Raw genomic sequence first — 20,303 nt, forward strand, 5'->3', positions numbered from 1 at the left:
CAGGGGTCACTGGGCAGTGATCAGGAGCAGGAACCCTGGCTGATTTCCCCTCTCTCTAACCCAGGGGTCACTGGGCAGTGATCAGGAGCAGGAACCCTGGCTGATTTCCCCTCTCTCTAACCCGGGGGTCACTGGGCAGTGATCAGGAGCAGGAACCCTGCTAATAAACCCTCTCTCTAACCCAGAGGTCACTGGACAGTGATCAGGAGCAGGAACCCTGGCTGATTTCCACTCTCTCTAACCCAGGGGTCACTGGGCAGTGATCAGGAGCAGGAACCCTGGCTGATTTCCACTCTCTCTAACCCAGGGGTCACTGGGCAGTGATCAGGAGCAGGAACCCTGGCTGATTTCCCCACTCTCTCTAACCCGGGGTCACTGGACAGTGATCAGGAGCAGGAACCCTGGCTGATTTCCCCTCTCTCTAACCCGGGGTCACTGGACAGTGATCAGGAGCAGGAACCCTGGCTGATTTCCTCTCTCTCTAACCCAGGGGTCACTGGACAGTGATCAGGAGCAGGAACCCTGGCTGATTTACCACACTCTCTCTAACCCAGGGATCACTGGGCGATGATCAGGAGCAGGAACCCTGGCTGATTTCCCCTCTCTCTCTCTAACCCAGGGGTCATTGGGCAGTGATCAGGAGCAGGAACCCTGGCTGATTTCCCCTCTCTCTAACCCGGGGGTCACTGGGCAGTGATCAGGAGCAGGAACCCTGGCTGATTTCCTCTCTCTCTAACCCAGGGGTCACTGGACAGTGATCAGGAGCAGGAACCCTGGCTGATTTACCACACTCTCTCTAACCCAGGGATCACTGGGCAGTGATCAGGAGCAGGAACACTGGCTGATTTCCTCTCTCTCTAACCCTGGGGTCACTGGGCAGTGATCAGGAGCAGGAACACTGGCTGATTTCCCCTCTCTCTCTAACCCTGGGGTCACTGGGCAGTGATCAGGAGCAGGAAACCTGGCTGATTTCCCTCTCTCTAACCCAGGGGTCACTGGACAGTGATCAGGAGCAGGAACCCAGGCTGATTTCCCCTCTCTCTAACCCAGGGGTCACTGGGCAGTGATCAGGAGCAGGAACCCTGGCTAATAAACCCTCTCTCTAACCCAGGGGTCACTGGACAGTGATCAGGAGCAGGAACCCTGGCTGATTTCCACTCTCTCTAACCCAGGGGTCACTGGGCAGTGATCAGGAGCAGGAACCCTGGCTGATTTCCACTCTCTCTAACCCAGGGGTCACTGGGCAGTGATCAGGAGCAGGAACCCTGGCTGATTTCCCCTCTCTCTAACCCAGTGGTCACTGGGCAGTGATCAGGAGCAGGAACCCTGGCTGATTTCCCCACTCTCTAACCCAGGGGTCACTGGGCAGTGATCAGGAGCAGGAACCCTGGCTGATTTCCCCCCTCTCTCTAACCCAGGGGTCACTGGGCAGTGATCAGGAGCAGGAACCCTGGCTGATTTCCCCCCTCTCTAACCCAGGGGTCACTGGGCAGTGATGGGGGAGGGGAGGGGTTGCCACATGTTGTCCTTTACCAAGATGGCGGCCACTGGGGCGCGGGGACCGGAAGTGGGACCGTGCTTCCGGTGGAATAGGCCTGCGGGAGGATGCAGCGGGTCGGCGGGCGGCGGCTGCTCGGGGTGAGAGAGAGCGCGGGCCCGGGGCCTGGGCCTGTGGTGCGGGGGCCCCGGGGCCTGGGCCTGTGGTGCGGGGGGTCCCGGGGCCTGGGCCTGTGGTGCGGGGGGTCCCTGGGCCTGTGGTGCGGGGGCCCCGGGTTATCAGGAGCGGCGGCTCTGGCTCCAAGTTGTTGTTGTAGCCAAGGCGGACACAACAACAACAACAACGTGTATTTCTGTAGCGCCGGTAACGCAGTGAAAGGTCCCGAGGCGCTTCACATCAGGTTTATGGGAGAAAACAATGTGTCACCGAGCCCCGCCAGGGGAGGGGGTGTGAGGGGGAGGGAGGGGGTGTGAGGAAGGAGGGAGGCGGGGTGTGAGGAGGGAGGGAGGGGGAGGGGGCTGGGGTGTGAGGAGGGAGGGGGGGGGAGGGGGCCGGGGCCGGCCACCACTGGGGGAGTACAGTGCGGGGTGTGTGACGGTGCTGCTCCTGTGCCTGTGTGTAAAGAGGGGAGAAAGGGACAGACGGAGTAGTTCCAGGCCGGTCCCGCTCAGCCTCACCCGGTGGTGGGAGAACTGTCCCACAAAATAATTCTCCCAAAGCGATGGACAGTCAATGCAGTATTTTTATAATGTGGGCAACACAGGAGCCAGTGTGTGCACAGCAAGATCCCACACACAGCAGGGTGACCATCATCACACCAGCGGGTTAGTGTTATGTTTGAGGAATAAATATCGGCCTCAAGACACCGGGGATTAGTCCCCTGCTCTTCTTCAAAACAGCCCCTCCGACAGTGCGGCACTCCCTCAGTACTGCCCCTCCGACAGTGCAGCACTCCCTCAGTACTGCCCCTCCGACAGTGCGGCACTCCCTCAGACAGTCCCTCCGACAGTGCGGGGCTCCCTCAGTACTGCCCCTCCGACAGTGCGGCGCTCCCTCAGTACTGCCCCTCCGACAGTGCGGCACTCCCTCAGTACTGCCCCTCCGACAGTGCGGCACTCCCTCAGTACTGCCCCTCCGACAGTGCAGCACTCCCTCAGTACTGCCCCTCCGACAGTGCGGCACTCCCTCAGACAGTCCCTCCGACAGTGCGGGGCTCCCTCAGTACTGCCCCTCCGACAGTGCGGCACTCCCTCAGACAGTCCCTCCGACAGTGCGGCACTCCCTCAGACAGTCCCTCCGACAGTGGGGCACTCCCTCAGACAGTCCCTCCGACAGTGCGGCACTCCCTCAGTACTGCCCCTCCGACAGTGCGGCACTCCCTCAGACAGTCCCTCCGACAGTGCGGCACTCCCTCAGTACTGCCCCTCTGACAATGCGGCGCTCCCTCAGTACTGCCCCTCCGACAGTGCGGCACTCCCTCAGTACTGCCCCTCCGACAGTGCGGCGCTCTCTCAGTACTGCCCCTCCGACAGTGCGGCGCTCCCTCAGTACTGCACTGGGAGTGTCAGCCAAAATTTTTGTGCTCAAGTCCCTGGAGTGGGACTTGAACCCACAACCTTCTGACTCAGAGGTGAGAGTGCTACCCACTGAGACACAGCTGACACTTAAAAAGTACTTAGAAATGCACGTGAAGTGCCGTGACCTGCAAGGCTACGGACCAAGAGATGTAAAGGGCTGGATAGCACTTTTTAGCCAGACGAACAAGATGGGCCAAATGGCCTCCTTCCATGCTGTAAAGTTCTCTGATTCTATGCCAGCTGAATCCCATGGCCTGGTTCCCCATTCCTCCTCGTGAACAGTACACCCTCTCCAGGCCGCTGATTTATTGAGACCGACTAGTAATTCTGCCTCTCCCCGATGGCAGGTGGAGTTTGGAACAGGACGAGCTCTCCACCCCTCCCCCACTCACAGGCAGAGCTCGTCACAGTTTGGATTATCGGCAGTGGGTCCAATCGCAGTATGCACGGTGAATTCTGTAGCGCAGTCGGACAGAAGCTCAGTAGCCCGCTCATTGTGTCGTGTAATACTGACTGCCCCTGTCCATGCATTGCTGGACTGGAAACGCCCAACTAACCGGGGCTTTCTGCAACTTAAATGTGGACCCCTCACTCAAACTCTGCTGGTGTTCACTTTCTACCAAGGAATTAGGGATGAAATTCACCCTTCGAAGGACAAAAGAATTAGGAACAGGAGTAGGCCATTCAGCTGCTCGAGCCTGTTCCGCCATTCAATAAAATCATCGACCTCAACTCCACTGTCCTGTCCGATCCCCATATCCCTTGGTTCCCCTGGTCCAAAAATCTTATCGATCTCAGCCTTGAAGATACTCAAAGACTGAATCTCCACTGCTTTCTGGGGTAGAGAATTCCAAAGATTCACCACCCACTGAGTGAAGAAATTTCTCCTCAGCTCAGTCCTAAATGGCCGACCCCTTCTCTTGAGACGATGGCCCATAGTTCTGGACATGCAAACGGCCTCTCAGCATCTACCCTGTCAATCCCCCTCAGAATTTTCAACCCAACACACCCTGCCTCCTCCAACCCACCCTGTCTCCTGTCACTGTATAACACTGGGGTACAGTACTGGTGGGTACAGGTCTGTCACTGTATAACACTGGGGTACAGTACTGGTGGGTACAGGTCTGTCACTGTATAACACTGGGGTACAGGTCTGTCACTGTATAACACTGGGGTACAGTATCGGTGGGTACAGGGCTGTCACTATAACACTGGGGTACAGTACTGGTGGATACAGGTCTGTCACTGTATAACACTGGGGTACAGTACTGGTGGGTACAGGTCTGTCACTGTATAACACTGGGGTACAGTACTGGTGGGTACAGGTCTGTCACTATAACACTGGGGTACAGTACTGGTGGGTACAGGTCTGTCACTGTATAATACTGGGGTACAGTATCGGTGGGTACAGGTCTGTCACTATAACACTGGGGTACAGTACTGATGGGTACAGGTCCGTCACTGTATAACACTGGGGTACAGTACTGATGGGTACAGGTCTGTCACTGTATAACACTGGGGTACAGTACAGGTGGGTACAGGTCTGTCCCTGTATAACACTGGTGTACAGTACTGGTGGGTACAGGTCTCACTGTATAACCCTGAGGTACAGTACTGGTGGTATAGGTCTGTCACTGTATAACACTGGGGTACATAGAAACATAGAAAATAGGTGCAGGAGTAGGCCATTCGGCCCTTCTAGCCTGCACCGCCATTCAATGAGTTCATGGCTGAACATTCAACTTCAGTACCCCATTCCTGCTTTCTCGCCATACCCCTTGATCCCCCTAGCAGTAAGGACCTCATCTAACTCCTTTTTGAATATATTTAGTGAATTGGCCTCAACAACTTTCTGTGGTAGAGAATTCCACAGGTTCACCACTCTCTGGGTGAAGAAGTTCCTCCGCATCTCGGTCCTAAATGGCTTACCCCTTATCCTTAGACTGTGACCCCTGGTTCTGGACTTCCCCAACATTGGGAACATTCTTCCTGCATCTAACCTGTCTAACCCCGTCAGAATTTTATATGTTTCTATGAGGTCCCCTCTCATTCTTCTGAACTCCAGTGAATACAAGCCCAGTTGATCCAGTCTTTCTTGATAGGTCAGTCCCGCCATCCCGGGAATCAGTCTGGTGAACCTTCGCTGCACTCCCTCAATAGCAAGAATGTCCTTCCTCAGGTTAGGAGACCAAAACTGTACACAATACTCCAGGTGTGGCCTCACCAATGCCCTGTACAACTGTAGCAACACCTCCCTGCCCCTGTACTCAAATCCCCTTGCTATGAAGGCCAACATGCCATTTGCTTTCTTAACCGCCTGCTGCACCTGCATGCCAACCTTCAATGACTGATGTACCATGACACCCAGGTCTCTTTGCACCTCCCCTTTTCCTAATCTGTCACCATTCAGATAATAGTCTGTCTCTCTGTTTTTACCACCAAAGTGGATAACCTCACATTTATCCACATTATACTTCATCTGCCATGCATTTGCCCACTCACCTAACCTATCCAAGTCGCTCTGCAGCCTCACAGCATCCTCCTCGCAGCTCACACTGCCACCCAACTTAGTGTCATCCGCAAATTTGGAGATACTACATTTAATCCCCTCATCTAAATCATTAATGTACAGTGTAAACAGCTGGGGCCCCAGCACAGAACCTTGCGGTACCCCACTAGTCACTGCCTGCCATTCTGAAAAGTACCCATTTACTCCTACTCTTTGCTTCCTGTCTGACAACCAGTTCTCAATCCATGTCAGTACACTACCCCCAATCCCATGTGCTCTAACTTTGCACATCAATCTCTTGTGTGGGACCTTGTCGAACGCCTTCTGAAAGTCCAAATATACCACATCAACTGGTTCTCCCTTATCCACTCTACTGGAAACATCCTCAAAAAATTCCAGAAGATTTGTCAAGCATGATTTCCCTTTCACAAATCCATGCTGACTTGGACCTATCATGTCACCTCTTTCCAAATGCACTGCTATGACATCCTTAATAATTGATTCCATCATTTTACCCACTACCGATGTCAGGCTGACCGGTCTATAATTCCCTGTTTTCTCTCTCCCTCCTTTTTTAAAAAGTGGGGTTACATTGGCTACCCTCCACTCCATAGGAACTGATCCAGAGTCAATGGAATGTTGGAAAATGACTGTCAACGCATCCACTATTTCCAAGGCCACCTCCTTAAGTACTCTGGGATGCAGTCCATCAGGCCCTGGGGATTTATCGGCCTTCAATCCCATCAATTTCCCCAACACAATTTCCCGGCTAATAAGGATTTCCCTCAGTTCCTCCTCCTTACTAGACCCCCCGACCCCTTTTATAACCGGAAGGTTGTTCGTGTCCTCCTTCGTGAATACCGAACCAAAGTACTTGTTCAATTGGTCCGCCATTTCTTTGTTCCCAGTTATGACTTCCCCTGATTCTGACTGCAGGGGACCTACATTTGTCTTTACTAACCTTTTTCTCTTTACATATCTATAGAAACTTTTGCAATCCGTCTTAATGTTCCCTGCAAGCTTCTTCTCATACTCCATTTTCCCTGCCCTAATCAAACCCTTTGTCCTCCTCTGCTGAGTTCTAAATTTCTCCCAGTCCCCAGGTTCGCTGCTATTTCTGGCCAATTTGTATGCCACTTCCTTGGCTTTAATACTATCCCTGATTTCCCTTGATAGCCACGGTTGAGCCACCTTCCCTTTTTTATTTCTACAGTACAGGTGGGTACAGGTCTGTCCCTGTATAACACTGGGGTACAGTACTGGTGGGTACAGGTCTCACTGTATAACACTGTGGTACAGTACTGGTGGGTACAGGTCTGTCACTATAACACTGGGGTACAGTACTGGTGGGTACAGGTCTGTCACTGTATAACACTGGGGTACAGTACTGGTGGGTACAGGTCTGTCACTGTATAACACTGGGGTACAGTACTGGTGGGTACAGGTCTGTCACTGTATAACACTGGGGTACAGTACTGGTGGGTACAGGTCTGTCACTGTATAACACTGGGGTACAGTACTGGTGGGTACAGGTCTGTCACTGTATAACACTGGGGTACAGTACTGGTGGGTACAGGTCTGTCACTGTATAACACTGGGGTACAGTACTGGTGGGTACAGGTCTGTCACTGTATAACACTGGGGTACAGTACTGGTGGGTACAGGTCTGTCACTGTACAACACTGGGGTACAGTACTGGTGGGTACAGGTCTGTCACTGTATAACACTGGGGTACAGTACTGGTGGGTACAGGTCTCACTGTATAACCCTGGGGTACAGTACTGGTGGTATAGGTCTGTCACTGTATAACACTGGGGGTACAGTTCTGTCACAGTATAACACTGGGGTACAGTACTGGTGGGTACAGGTCTGTCACTGTATAACACGGGTACAGTACTGCTGCGTACAGGTCTGTCCCTGTATAACACTGGGGTACAGTACTGGTGCGTACAGGTCTGTCACTGTATAACACTGGGGTACAGTACTGGTGGGTACAGGTCTATCACTAACACTGGGGTACAATACTGGTGGGTACAGGTCTGTCACTATAACACTGGGGTACAGTACTGGTGGATACAGGTCTGTCACTATAACACTGGGGTACAGTACTGGTGGGTACAGGTCTGTCACTGTATAACACTGGGGTACAGTACTGGTGGTACAGGTCTGTCACTGTATAACACTGGGGTACAGTACTGGTGGTACAGGTCTGTCACTGTATAACATGGGTACAGTACTGGTGGGTACAGGTCTGTCACTGTATAACACTGGGGTACAGTACTGGTGGGTACAGGTCTGTCACTGTATAACAATGGGGTACAGTACTGGTGGGTACAGGTCTGTCAAGGTATAACACTGGGGTACAGTACTGGTGGGTACAGGTCTGTCACTATAACTCTGGGGTACAGTACTGGTGGGTACAGGTCTGTCACTATTACACTGGGGTACAGTACTGGTGGGTACAGGTCTGTCACTGTATTACACTGGGATACAGTACTGGTGGGTACAGGTCTGTCACTGTATAACACTGGGGTACAGTACTGGTGGGTACAGGTCTGTCACTGTATAACACTGGGGTACAGTACTGGTGGGTACAGGTCTGTCACTGTATAACACTGGGGTACAGTACTGGTGGTACAGGTCTGTCACTGTATAACATGGGTACAGTACTGGTGGGTACAGGTCTGTCACTGTATAACACTGGGGTACAGTACTGGTGGGTACAGGTCTGTCACTGTATAACACTGGGGTACAGTACTGGTGGGTACAGGTCTGTCACTGTATAACACTGGGGTACAGTACTGGTGGGTACAGGTTTGTCACTGTATAACACTGAGGTACAGTACTGGTGGGTACAGGTCTGTCACTATAACTCTGGGGTACAGTACTGGTGGGTACAGGTCTGTCACTATTACACTGGGGTACAGTACTGGTGGGTACAGGTCTGTCACTGTATAACAATGGGGTACAGTACTGGTGGGTACAGGTCTGTCACTGTATAACACTGGGGTACAGTACTGGTGGGTACAGGTCTGTCACTGTATAACACTGGGGTACAGTACTGGTGGGTACAGGTCTGTCACTATTACACTGGGGTACAGTACTGGTGGTATTGGTCTGTCACTGTATAACACTGGTGTACAGTACTGGTGGGTGCAGGTCTGTCACGGTATAACACTGGGGTACAGTACTGCTGGGTACAGGTCTGTCACTGTATAACACTGGGGTACAGTACTGGTGGGTACAGGTCTGTCACTGTATAACACTGGGGTACAGTACTGGTGGGTACAGGTCTGTCACTGTATAACACTGGGGTACAGTACTGGTGGGTACAGGTCTGTCACTGTATAACACTGGGGTTCAGTACTGGTGGGTACAGGTCTGTCACTGTATAACACTGGGGTACAGTACTGGTGGGTACAGGTCTCACTGTATAACACTGGGGTACAGTACTGGTGGGTACAGGTCTATCACTAACACTGGGGTACAATACTGGTGGGTACAGGTATGTCACTATAACACTGGGGTACAGTACTGGTGGATACAGGTCTGTCACTATAACACTGGGGTACAGTACTGGTGGGTACAGGTCTGTCACTGTACAACACTGGGGTACAGTACTGGTGGTACAGGTCTGTCACTGTATAACACTGGGGTACAGTACTGGTGGGTACAGGTCTGTCACTGTATAACACTGGGGTACAGTACTGGTGGGTACAGGTCTGTCACTGTATAACACTGGGGTACAGTACTGGTGGTACAGGTCTGTCACTGTATAACATGGGTACAGTACTGGTGGGTACAGGTCTGTCACTGTATAACACTGGGGTACAGTACTGGTGGGTACAGGTCTGTCACTGTATAACTCTGGGGTACAGTACTGGTGGGTACAGGTCTGTCACTATTACACTGGGGTACAGTACTGGTGGGTACAGGTCTGTCACTGTATTGCACTGGGATACAGTACTGGTGGGTACAGGTCTGTCACTGTATAACACTGGGGTACAGTACTGGTGGGTACAGGTCTGTCACTGTATAACACTGGGGTACAGTACTGGTGGGTACAGGTCTGTCACTGTATAACATTGGGGTACAGTACTGGTGGTACAGGTCTGTCACTGTATAACATGGGTACAGTACTGGTGGGTACAGGTCTGTCACTGTCTAACACTGGGGTACAGTACTGGTGGGTACAGGTCTGTCACTGTATAACACTGGGGTACAGTACTGGTGGGTACAGGTCTGTCACTGTATAACACTGGGGTACAGTACTGGTGGGTACAGGTTTGTCACTGTATAACACTGAGGTACAGTACTGGTGGGTACAGGTCTGTCACTGTATAACACTGGGGTACAGTACTGGTGGGTACAGGTCTGTCACTGTATAACAATGGGGTACAGTACTGGTGGGTACAGGTCTGTCACTGTAGAACACTGGGGTACAGTACTGGTGGGTACAGGTCTCACTGTATAACACTGGGGTACAGTACTGGTGGGTACAGGTCTGTCACTGTATAACACTGGTGTACAGTACTGGTGGGTGCAGGTCTGTCACGGTATAACACTGGGGTACAGTACTGCTGGGTACAGGTCTGTCACTGTATAACACTGGGGTACAGTACTGGTGGGTACAGGTCTGTCACTGTATAACACTGGGGTACAGTACTGGTGGGTACAGGTCTGTCACTGTATAACACTGGGGTACAGTACTGGTGGGTACAGGTCTGTCACTGTATAACACTGGGGTTCAGTACTGGTGGGTACAGGTCTGTCACTGTATAACACTGGGGTACAGTACTGGTGGGTACAGGTCTCACTGTATAACACTGGGGTACAGTACTGGTGGGTACAGGTCTATCACTAACACTGGGGTACAATACTGGTGGGTACAGGTATGTCACTATAACACTGGGGTACAGTACTGGTGGATACAGGTCTGTCACTATAACACTGGGGTACAGTACTGGTGGGTACAGGTCTGTCACTGTACAACACTGGGGTACAGTACTGGTGGTACAGGTCTGTCACTGTATAACACTGGGGTACAGTACTGGTGGGTACAGGTCTGTCACTGTATAACACTGGGGTACAGTACTGGTGGGTACAGGTCTGTCACTGTATAACACTGGGGTACAGTACTGGTGGTACAGGTCTGTCACTGTATAACATGGGTACAGTACTGGTGGGTACAGGTCTGTCACTGTATAACACTGGGGTACAGTACTGGTGGGTACAGGTCTGTCACTGTATAACTCTGGGGTACAGTACTGGTGGGTACAGGTCTGTCACTATTACACTGGGGTACAGTACTGGTGGGTACAGGTCTGTCACTGTATTGCACTGGGATACAGTACTGGTGGGTACAGGTCTGTCACTGTATAACACTGGGGTACAGTACTGGTGGGTACAGGTCTGTCACTGTATAACACTGGGGTACAGTACTGGTGGGTACAGGTCTGTCACTGTATAACATTGGGGTACAGTACTGGTGGTACAGGTCTGTCACTGTATAACATGGGTACAGTACTGGTGGGTACAGGTCTGTCACTGTCTAACACTGGGGTACAGTACTGGTGGGTACAGGTCTGTCACTGTATAACACTGGGGTACAGTACTGGTGGGTACAGGTCTGTCACTGTATAACACTGGGGTACAGTACTGGTGGGTACAGGTTTGTCACTGTATAACACTGAGGTACAGTACTGGTGGGTACAGGTCTGTCACTGTATAACTCTGGGGTACAGTACTGGTGGGTACAGGTCTGTCACTATTACACTGGGGTACAGTACTGGTGGGTACAGGTCTGTCACTGTATAACAATGGGGTACAGTACTGGTGGGTACAGGTCTGTCACTGTAGAACACTGGGGTACAGTACTGGTGGGTACAGGTCTCACTGTATAACACTGGGGTACAGTACTGGTGGGTACAGGTCTGTCACTGTATAACACTGGGGTACAGTACTGGTGGGTACAGGTCTGCCACTGTATAACACTGGGGTACAGTACTGGTGGGTACAGGTCTGTCACTGTGTAACACTGGGGTACAGTACTGGTGGGTACAGGTCTGTCACTGTATAACACTGGGGTACAGTACTGGTGGGTACAGGTCTCACCGTATAACACTGGGGTACAGTACTGGTGGGTACAGGTCTCACTGTATAACACTGGGGTACAGTACTGGTGGGTACAGGTCCGTCACTGTATAACACTGGGGTACAGTACTGGTGAGTACAGGTCTGTCACTGTATGACACTGGGGTACAGTACTGGTGGGTACAGGTCTGTCACTGTATAACTCTGGGGTACAGTACTGGTGGGTACAGGTCTCACTGTATAACCCTGGGGTACAGTACTGGTGGTATAGGTCTGTCACTGTATAACATTGGGGGTACAGTTCTGTCACAGTATAACACTGGGGTACAGTACTGGTGGGTACAGGTCTGTCACTGTATAACACGGGTACAGTACTGCTGCGTACAGGTCTGTCCCTGTATAACACTGGGGTACAGTACTGGTGGGTACAGGTCTGTCACTATAACACTGGGGTACAGTACTGGTGGGTACAGGTCTGTCACTGTATAACACTGGGGTACAGTACTGGTGGGTACAGGTCTGTCACTGTATAACATGGGCACAGTACTGGTGGGTACAGGTCTGTCACTATAACACTGGGGTACAGTACTGGTGGGTACAGGTCTGTCACTGTATAACACTGGGGTACAGTACTGGTGGGTACAGGTCTGTCACTGTATAACACTGGGGTACAGTACTGGTGGGTACAGGTCTCACTGTATAACCCTGGGGTACAGTACTGGTGGGTATAGGTCTGTCACTGTATAACACTGGGGGTACAGTTCTGTCACAGTATAACACTAGTGTACAGTACTGGTGGGTACAGGTCTGTCACTGTATAACACGGGTACAGTACTGGTGCGTACAGGTCTGTCACTGTATAACACTGGGGTACAGTACTGGTGGGTACAGGTCTGTCACTGTATAACACTGGGGTACAGTACTGGTGGGTACAGGTCTGTCACTATAACACTGGGGTACAGTACTGGTGGTACAGGTCTGTCACTGTATAACATGGGTACAGTACTGGTGGGTACAGGTCTGTCACTGTATAACACTGGGGTACAGTACTGGTGGGTACAGGTTTGTCACTGTATAACACTGAGGTACAGTACTGGTGGGTACAGGTCTGTCACTGTATAACTCTGGGGTACAGTACTGGTGGGTACAGGTCTGTCACTGTATAACACTGGGGTACAGTACTGGTGGGTACAGGTCTGTCACTATTACACTGGGGTACAGTACTGGTGGGTACAGGTCTGTCACTGTATAACACTGGGGTACAGTACTGGTGGGTACAGGTCTCACTGTATAACACTGGGGTACAGTACTGGTGGGTACAGGTCTGTCACTGTATCCCACTGGGGTACAGTACTGGTGGGTAAAGGTCTGTCACTGTATAACACTGGGGTACAGTACTGGTGGGTGCAGGTCTGTCACGATATAACACTGGGGTACAGTACTGGTGGGTACAGGTCTGTCACTGTATAACACTGGGGTACAGTACTGGTGGGTACAGGTCTGTCACTGTATAACACTGGGGTACAGTACAGGTGGGTACAGGTCTGTCCCTGTATAACACTGGGGTACAGTACTGGTGGGTACAGGTCTGTCACTATAACACTGGGGTACAGTACTGGTGGGTACAGGTCTGTCACTGTATAACACTGGGGTACAGTACTGGTGGGTACAGGTCTGTCACTATAACACTGGGGTACAGTACTGGTGGTACAGGTCTGTCACTATAACATGGGTACAGTACTGGTGGGTACAGGTCTGTCACTGTATAACACTGGGGTACAGTACTGGTGGGTACAGGTCTGTCACTGTATAACACTGGGGTACAGTACTGGTGGGTACAGGTCTGTCACTGTATAACACTGGGGTACAGTACTGGTGGGTACAGGTTTGTCACTATAACACTGAGGTACAGTACTGGTGGGTACAGGTCTGTCACTATTACGCTGGGGTACAGTACTGGTGGGTACAGGTCTGTCACTATAACAATGGGGTACAGTACTGGTGGGTACAGGTCTGTCACTGTATAACATTGGGGTACAGTACTGGTGGGTACAGGTCTGTCACTGTATTACACTGGGGTACAGTACTGGTGGGTACAGGTCTGTCACTGTATTACACTGGGGTACAGTACTGGTGGGTACAGGTCTGTCACTGTATAACATTGGGGTACAGTACTGGTGGGTACAGGTCTGTCACTGTATAACAATGGGGTACAGTACTGGTGGGTACAGATCTGTCACTGTATAACACGGGTACATTACTGGTGGGTACAGGTATGTCACTGTATAACATGGGTACAGTACTGGTGGGTACAGGTCTGTCACTGTATAACACTGGGGTACAGTACTGGTGGGTACAGGTCTGTCACTATATAACACTGGGGTACAATACTGCGTGGTACAGGTCTGTCATTGTATAACACTGGGGTACAGTACTGGTGGGTACAGGTCTGTCACTGTATAACATTGGGGTACAGTACTGGTGGGTACAGGTGTGTCACTGTATAACACTGGGGTACAGTACTGGTGGGTACAGGTCTGTCACTGTACAACACTGGGGTACAGTACTGGTGGGTACAGGTCTGTCCCTGTATAACACTGGGGTACAGTACTGGTGGGTACAGGTCTGTCACTGTATAACACTGGGGTACAGTACTGGTGGGTACAGGTCTGTCACTGTATAACACTGGGGTACAGTACTGGTGGGTACAGGTCTGTCACTGTATAACACGACTACAGTACTGGTGGGTACAGGTGTCACTGTATAACACTGGGGTACAGTACTGGTGGGTACAGGTCTGTCACTGTATAACACTGGGGTACAGTACTGGTGGGTACAGGTCTGTCACTGTATAACACTGGGGTACAGTACTGGTGGGTACAGGTCTGTCACTATAACACTGGGGTACAGTACTGGTGGGTACAGGTCTGACACTAGGGACTGCAGTAATTTGGATTAGAAGTATCAGCCAGGCTGTATATTTCTCCGATTCTGATATATTGGTGTAACATTTAACGTGTTTTAGTGAAATTTGTTCAGTAATTAGATAGCTCTTTCAAAGAACTGGCTCAGGCGAATGGACCGAATGGCCTCCTCAGAGCTGTATCCTCTTTAGCCTGGAACCACTGTGTGAAAGGGAGGCATTGGCAGCAGTATCGGTGGGGCCCACAGGCAGCCAATGGGGTCGGGGCCGGCTCCAGGCTGTTCCTTCTTTAAGGCCCCAACCTGCTGCTGATGGTTGGGGCACTCCAGCACCCCGCCGAGACCCTGCAGCGACTCACGGTGTGACGGTATGCCCCGACCATCAGTAGCAGGTCGGGGCCTTAAAGGAGGAACAGCGTGGGGCATGCCATTCAAGGTACAGCGTGAGCTGGTGCAGGAGAGCGACGGCTGTGAAGAGAGCAACTGGATTGGACGTCACCAAAATCCACATTGCTGATTGTAGCGTGGGCAAGTACATCAGGAGTGGCGAGTTCGGGGCCCAGGGGCAGCCCAGGCCCAGCCCACACTGCGATATGTGTGTGCACTAGGTCCGTGCAGCAGAGCTGGTCTCCAGTCGTCCTGGTTAACCCTTGCCCCTGGACCAAGACCTCGCTCTGTCAAGCCCCGTGTGCTGGCTGGTGTACAACGGTCACCCCACGTTAAAAAAATCCACGCACAGGCATCTTCCACCCTTCAACATGTAGTTCGGGATCTGGAATATTAGGTCCTTCGTTGAAACACCTGTAAACTTAGCCCTTTTTTGCATGGAAGCAAGTCATCCTCAATACGAGGGACCATCTATGAGGATGATGATGACTGGGGTCAACCCTTTTAAATCCTTCCCGATTTTCCCTCTCTTTTGCAGATACTGAATGGGCCTCGCCTGATCTCACCCTGTGTCTCAGCAAAGTGTAACGGTAAGGAGTTGGCCCATACTGTGCGACCACACCTGGGAAATATATACAACACCCTGCATTTATACAGCGTCTTTAATGTAGTAAAATGTCTCAAGGCACTTCACAGGGTGTAAGTCAGACAAAAATTGTCACCGAGCCACATAAGGAGATATTGGGACAAATGACCAAAAGCTTGGTCAAAGAGGTAGATTTTAAGTAGCATCTTGAAGAAGGAAAGTGGTAGAGAGATTTAGGGAGGGAATTCCAGAACTTGGGGTCCAGGTGGCTGAAGGCACGGCTGCCAATGGTGGAGCGATGGAAATCAGGGATGCTCAAGAGACCACAATTGGAGAAGCGCAGAGATTTCGGTGGGGGTGGGGGGAGGTTGTAGAGCTGGAGGATGTTACAGAAATGGGGGGTGGGAGTGCAGGGGGAGGTTACAGAGATAGGGAGGGGTGTAGGGGCTGGAGGAGGTTACAGTGATAGGGAGGGGTGTAGGGGCTGGAGGAGGTTACAGAGATAGGGAGGGGTGTAGGGGCTGGAGGGGTTACAGAGATAGGGAGGGGTGTCGGGGCTCGAGGGGTTACAGAGATAGGGAGGGGTGTAGGGCGGGGGCGAGGTGAGGGAGATGGAGGGAGGTGAGGGAGATGGGTGTCTCTGTGCTCAGCCGGTGCAGTTACTGGCTCGGTGAATGGTGTGTTTGTGCTGCAGGAGCCGCTGAGAGACGGAATGAGGCGCACATCTCCACGGCGACCGTTACCGAGAGTGCCGACGATTCGTTCCTGAAGTGGGCTCTGCTCCTCATCCCCGTCGCCACCTTCGGCCTCGGAACCTGGCAGGTACGCGGCACTTACCTCACAGCGCGGGTCAGCACTGCGGGTCAGTGTTGGTAATACGTCCTTACTACACAGTATAAATACACACCAGGCCCACGCTTGAGAGAAGGTCAGTCTGTGACCTGTCCTTTATTCCTGAGCACTCAAGTGATGGAAGTGGGTGGAGCTTCCCCTTTTATACCTGAAGGTCCAGGTTAGGAGTGTCTCCCACAAGTTCACCACCTAGTGGTCAGTGTTCTCACGGTGTACAACTTAGGTCAGATTATACATGGGTTACAATGCTGGTTGAATACATGACATCACCTCCCCCCCAAAGTCTTATTGGGATCACAGGTTGAGTCTCTCTGGTGGTTTACGCTCCCTTGTAGAGCGCCTGAGTTGGGGCTCCGGTTGTTGGGCGCTGGCCTGAGTGTCTGCTGTTTGCGGTGCCTCAGGCCTGTCCGGACTGCCCACAGTGACTGGGCTCTCCTCCCTTTGGTTCCTGTGTTCGGTCACCTGTGGTGGAGTGATCTCTACATCGTGTTCTTCCTCTGCTTCTTCTATGGGGTTGCTGAACCTCCTTTTTGTTTGATCCACATGTTTGTGGCAGATTTGTCCATTGGTAAGTTTAACTACCAGAATCCTATTTCCCTCTTTGGCAACCACAGTGCCTGCGAGCCATTTGGGCCCTGCAGCGTAGTTGAGGACAAAAACAGGATCATTTACATCAATACATCGCGCCCTCGCATTCCTGTCATGGTAGTCACATTGTGACTGGCGCCTGCTCTCAACAATTTCTTTCATGGTGGGGTGTATAAGGGATAACCGGGTTTTGAGCGGCCTTTTCATTAGCAGCTCTGCGGGTGGAACCCCTGTGAGCGAGTGTGGTCGGGATCTATAGGCCAACAGGAGGCGTGATAAGCGGGTTTGTAGGGAACCCCCTTGGATTCTGAGCATCCCCTGTTTGATTATCTGCACTGCTTGTTCTGCCTGGCCGTTTGAGGCCGGCTTGAACGGTGCCGTTCTGACATGGTTAATTCCATTGCCTGCCATGAAGTCCTGGAATTCAGTGTTTGTGAAGCACGGGCCATTGTCGCTGACCAAGATGTCCGGTAGACCGTGGGCGGCGAACATTGCCCATAGACTTTCTACCGTGGCAGAGGATGTGCTTGAATTTAAAATGTCACACTCGATCCATTTGGAGTAGGCGTCTACTACAACCAAAAACATTTTCCCCATGAAAGGACCTGCATAGTCCACATGGATGCGTGACCAAGGCTTGGCGGGCCATGGGGCTAAGAGGGGCTTCCCTGGGCGCATTGCCTAGTTGGGCACACGTGTTATACCTGCGAACACAAAGTTCCAGATCTGCGTCTATCCCTGGCCACCAAATGTGTGACCTGGCAATTGCCTTCATCATGACAATGCCCGGGTGCTCATTGTGGAGTTCTCTGATGAACACCTCTCTGCCCATCTGGGGCATGACTACGCGGTTTCCCCACAGTAGGCAATCGGCCTGAATCGAGAGTTCATCCATGCGCCTGTGAAATGGTTTAAATTTCTCAGGGCATGCCCTGTACGTGGCTGCCCAGTCCCCATTCAGGACACATTTCTTGACTAGAGACAATAGTGGGTCTCTATTTGTCCAGACTTTAATCTGATGGGCTGTCACGGGTGAGCCTTCGCTTCCGAAAGCTTCAACAGCCATGACCATCTCAGCAGCATGCTCGGTAGCCCCCTCAGTGGTGGCTAGTGGGAGCCTGCTGAGTGCATCGGCGCAGTTTTCGGTGCCCGGTCTGTGCCGAATTGTGTAGTCATAGGCGGCTAACGTGAGTGCCCAACTTTGTATGCGGGCCGATGCGTTTGCATTTATGGCCTTGTTGTCGGCCAAAAGGGACGTTAGGTGTTTGTGATCTGTCTCCAGCTCAAATTCCCTGCCAAACAGGTACTGGTGCATTTTCTTTACCGCATATACACATGCGAGCGCCTCCTTTTCTACCATCCCGTAGCCCCTTTCTGCCTGGGACAGACTTCTGGAGGCATAAGCTACCGGCTGTAACTGACCCTTGGCATTGACATGCTGCAACACACACCCACACCATAGGACGATGCATCGCACGTTAACACAAGTTTCTTACATGGGTCATATAGCGTTAACAGATTGTTGGAACATAACAAATTGCGTGCTCTATTAAAAGCCCTTTCCTGGCTGTCCCCCCAGACCCATTCGCGACCTTTGCGTAGGAGCACGTGTAGCAGCTCTAACAGCGTGCTCAATTTGGGAAGAAAGTTTCCAAAATAGTTCAGAAGCCCCAGGAATGAACGCAGCTCCGTCGTGTTACGGGGTCTGGGTGCTCTCTGGATCGCTTCCGTTTTGGACACAGTAGGGCTGATCCCGTCTGCTGCTACCCTCATCCCCAGGAATTCTACCTCTGGAGCTAGGAAGATGCACTTCGCCTTTTTCAGTCGCAGCCCTACCCGGTCCAGTCTGCGTAGCGCCTCCTCCAGGTTGTGGAGGTATCAGTATCGTAACCCGTAATGAGGATGTCGTCCTGAAAAACCACCGTCCTTGGAATCGACTTGAGGAGGCTTTCCATATTTCGTTGGAAGATTGCGGCGGCCGAGCGAATCCCGAACGGACATCTGTTGTACTCAAACAACCCCTTGTGTGTCGTGATGGTGGTCAGCTTCTTCGACTCACTCGCCAGCTCCTGGGTCATGTAAGCTGAGGTCAGGTCCAATTTTGAAAAAAGTTTGCCACCGGATAGCGTCGCAAAGAGGTCCTCCACTCTCGTTAGCGGGTACTGGTCTTGGAGTGACACCCGATTGATGGTGGCCTTGTAATCGCCACATATCCTGACTGACCCATCCGCCTTGAGCACCGGCACAATCGGGCTCGCCCAGTCACTGAATTCGACTGGCGAGATGATGCCTTCCCTCAGCAGGCGGTCCAATTCGCCTTCTATCTTTTCCCGCATCACGTACGGCACCGCTCTGGCCTTGTGGTGTACTGGCCTGGCGTCCGGGTTTATGTGAATCACTACCTTGGCCCCCATGAAAGTGCCAATGCCGGGTTGAAATAATGAGTCAAATTTGTCCAGGACCTGTGAGCATGATACTCGCTCCACAGAGGAAATTGCATTGACATCGCCCCATTTCCAGTTCATGACAGCAAGCCAACTCCTCCCCAGTAGTGCGGGACCGTCCCCCGGGACAATCCAGAGTGGCAATCTTCTCCGAATCTTTGTGGGTCACGACTACCGTGGCACTGCCTAGCACCGGAATTATCTGCTTTGTGTAAGTCCGTAGCTGTGCGTCAATCGGCGATAATTTTGGCCTCCTGGCCTTGGATGCCCACAACTTTTCGAACTGTTTGATACCCATCTGGGACTGGCTGGCCCCTGTGTCTAGCTCCATTGATACTGGGATGCCATTGAGGAGCACTTTCATCATTATCGGTGGCGTCCTGGTGTATGAACTGTATACGTGCTCCACATGAACTCGCTGAACTTCAGCTTCCAGTGATTTCCCCCAGTGTCCATTTCTGCAGGTATTTTGCTCATATCTGCAAACTCCTGCTGGGTGTGTGCCTCCACGCCTCCAGCATGAGTTGCGGTTTGAAACAGTGTACAACTTAGGTCAGATTATACATGGGTTACAATACTGGTTGAATACATGACAGTTGGGGTCAGGGTTCAGCGCGGGGGGTCGGGGGTCAGTGTGTGTATCAGAACTTCAGGGTGAAGGGTCGGGGGTCGTCGGGGGGGTCAGTGTGCTGAGTATTCCCGCTGACATTGACATGGGGAAAATAACGTTAATAAGAAACTTTGAGATGCCCCCAAAACCCGATATCCTGTACGGCTGATCTGTGTCTGGGCGGGTGTGGGCTCTGTGTCTGGGCGGCTCTGGGATGTGTGTCTGTGTCCGGGCGCG

General features: G+C 52.0%; 1 protein-coding gene across 1 annotated transcript in view; it reads left to right on the forward strand.

The window, feature by feature from the left end:
• The first annotated feature begins 1,570 nt into the window (after positions 1–1,570).
• Positions 1,571–20,303, forward strand: part of surf1 (SURF1 cytochrome c oxidase assembly factor) — a 29,023-nt gene continuing 10,290 nt past the window's right edge. The window contains exons 1-3 of the mRNA XM_070863344.1: positions 1,571–1,638; positions 15,525–15,576; positions 16,267–16,394. Coding sequence (XP_070719445.1) covers positions 1,606–1,638; positions 15,525–15,576; positions 16,267–16,394 — 213 coding nt within the window. The 5' untranslated portion in view covers positions 1,571–1,605. The remainder of the gene's footprint in view (positions 1,639–15,524; positions 15,577–16,266; positions 16,395–20,303) is intronic.

The sequence above is a fragment of the Pristiophorus japonicus genome, chromosome 20 (genome assembly GCF_044704955.1).
Source record: "Pristiophorus japonicus isolate sPriJap1 chromosome 20, sPriJap1.hap1, whole genome shotgun sequence".
Classification (NCBI taxonomy): Eukaryota; Metazoa; Chordata; class Chondrichthyes; family Pristiophoridae; genus Pristiophorus; species Pristiophorus japonicus.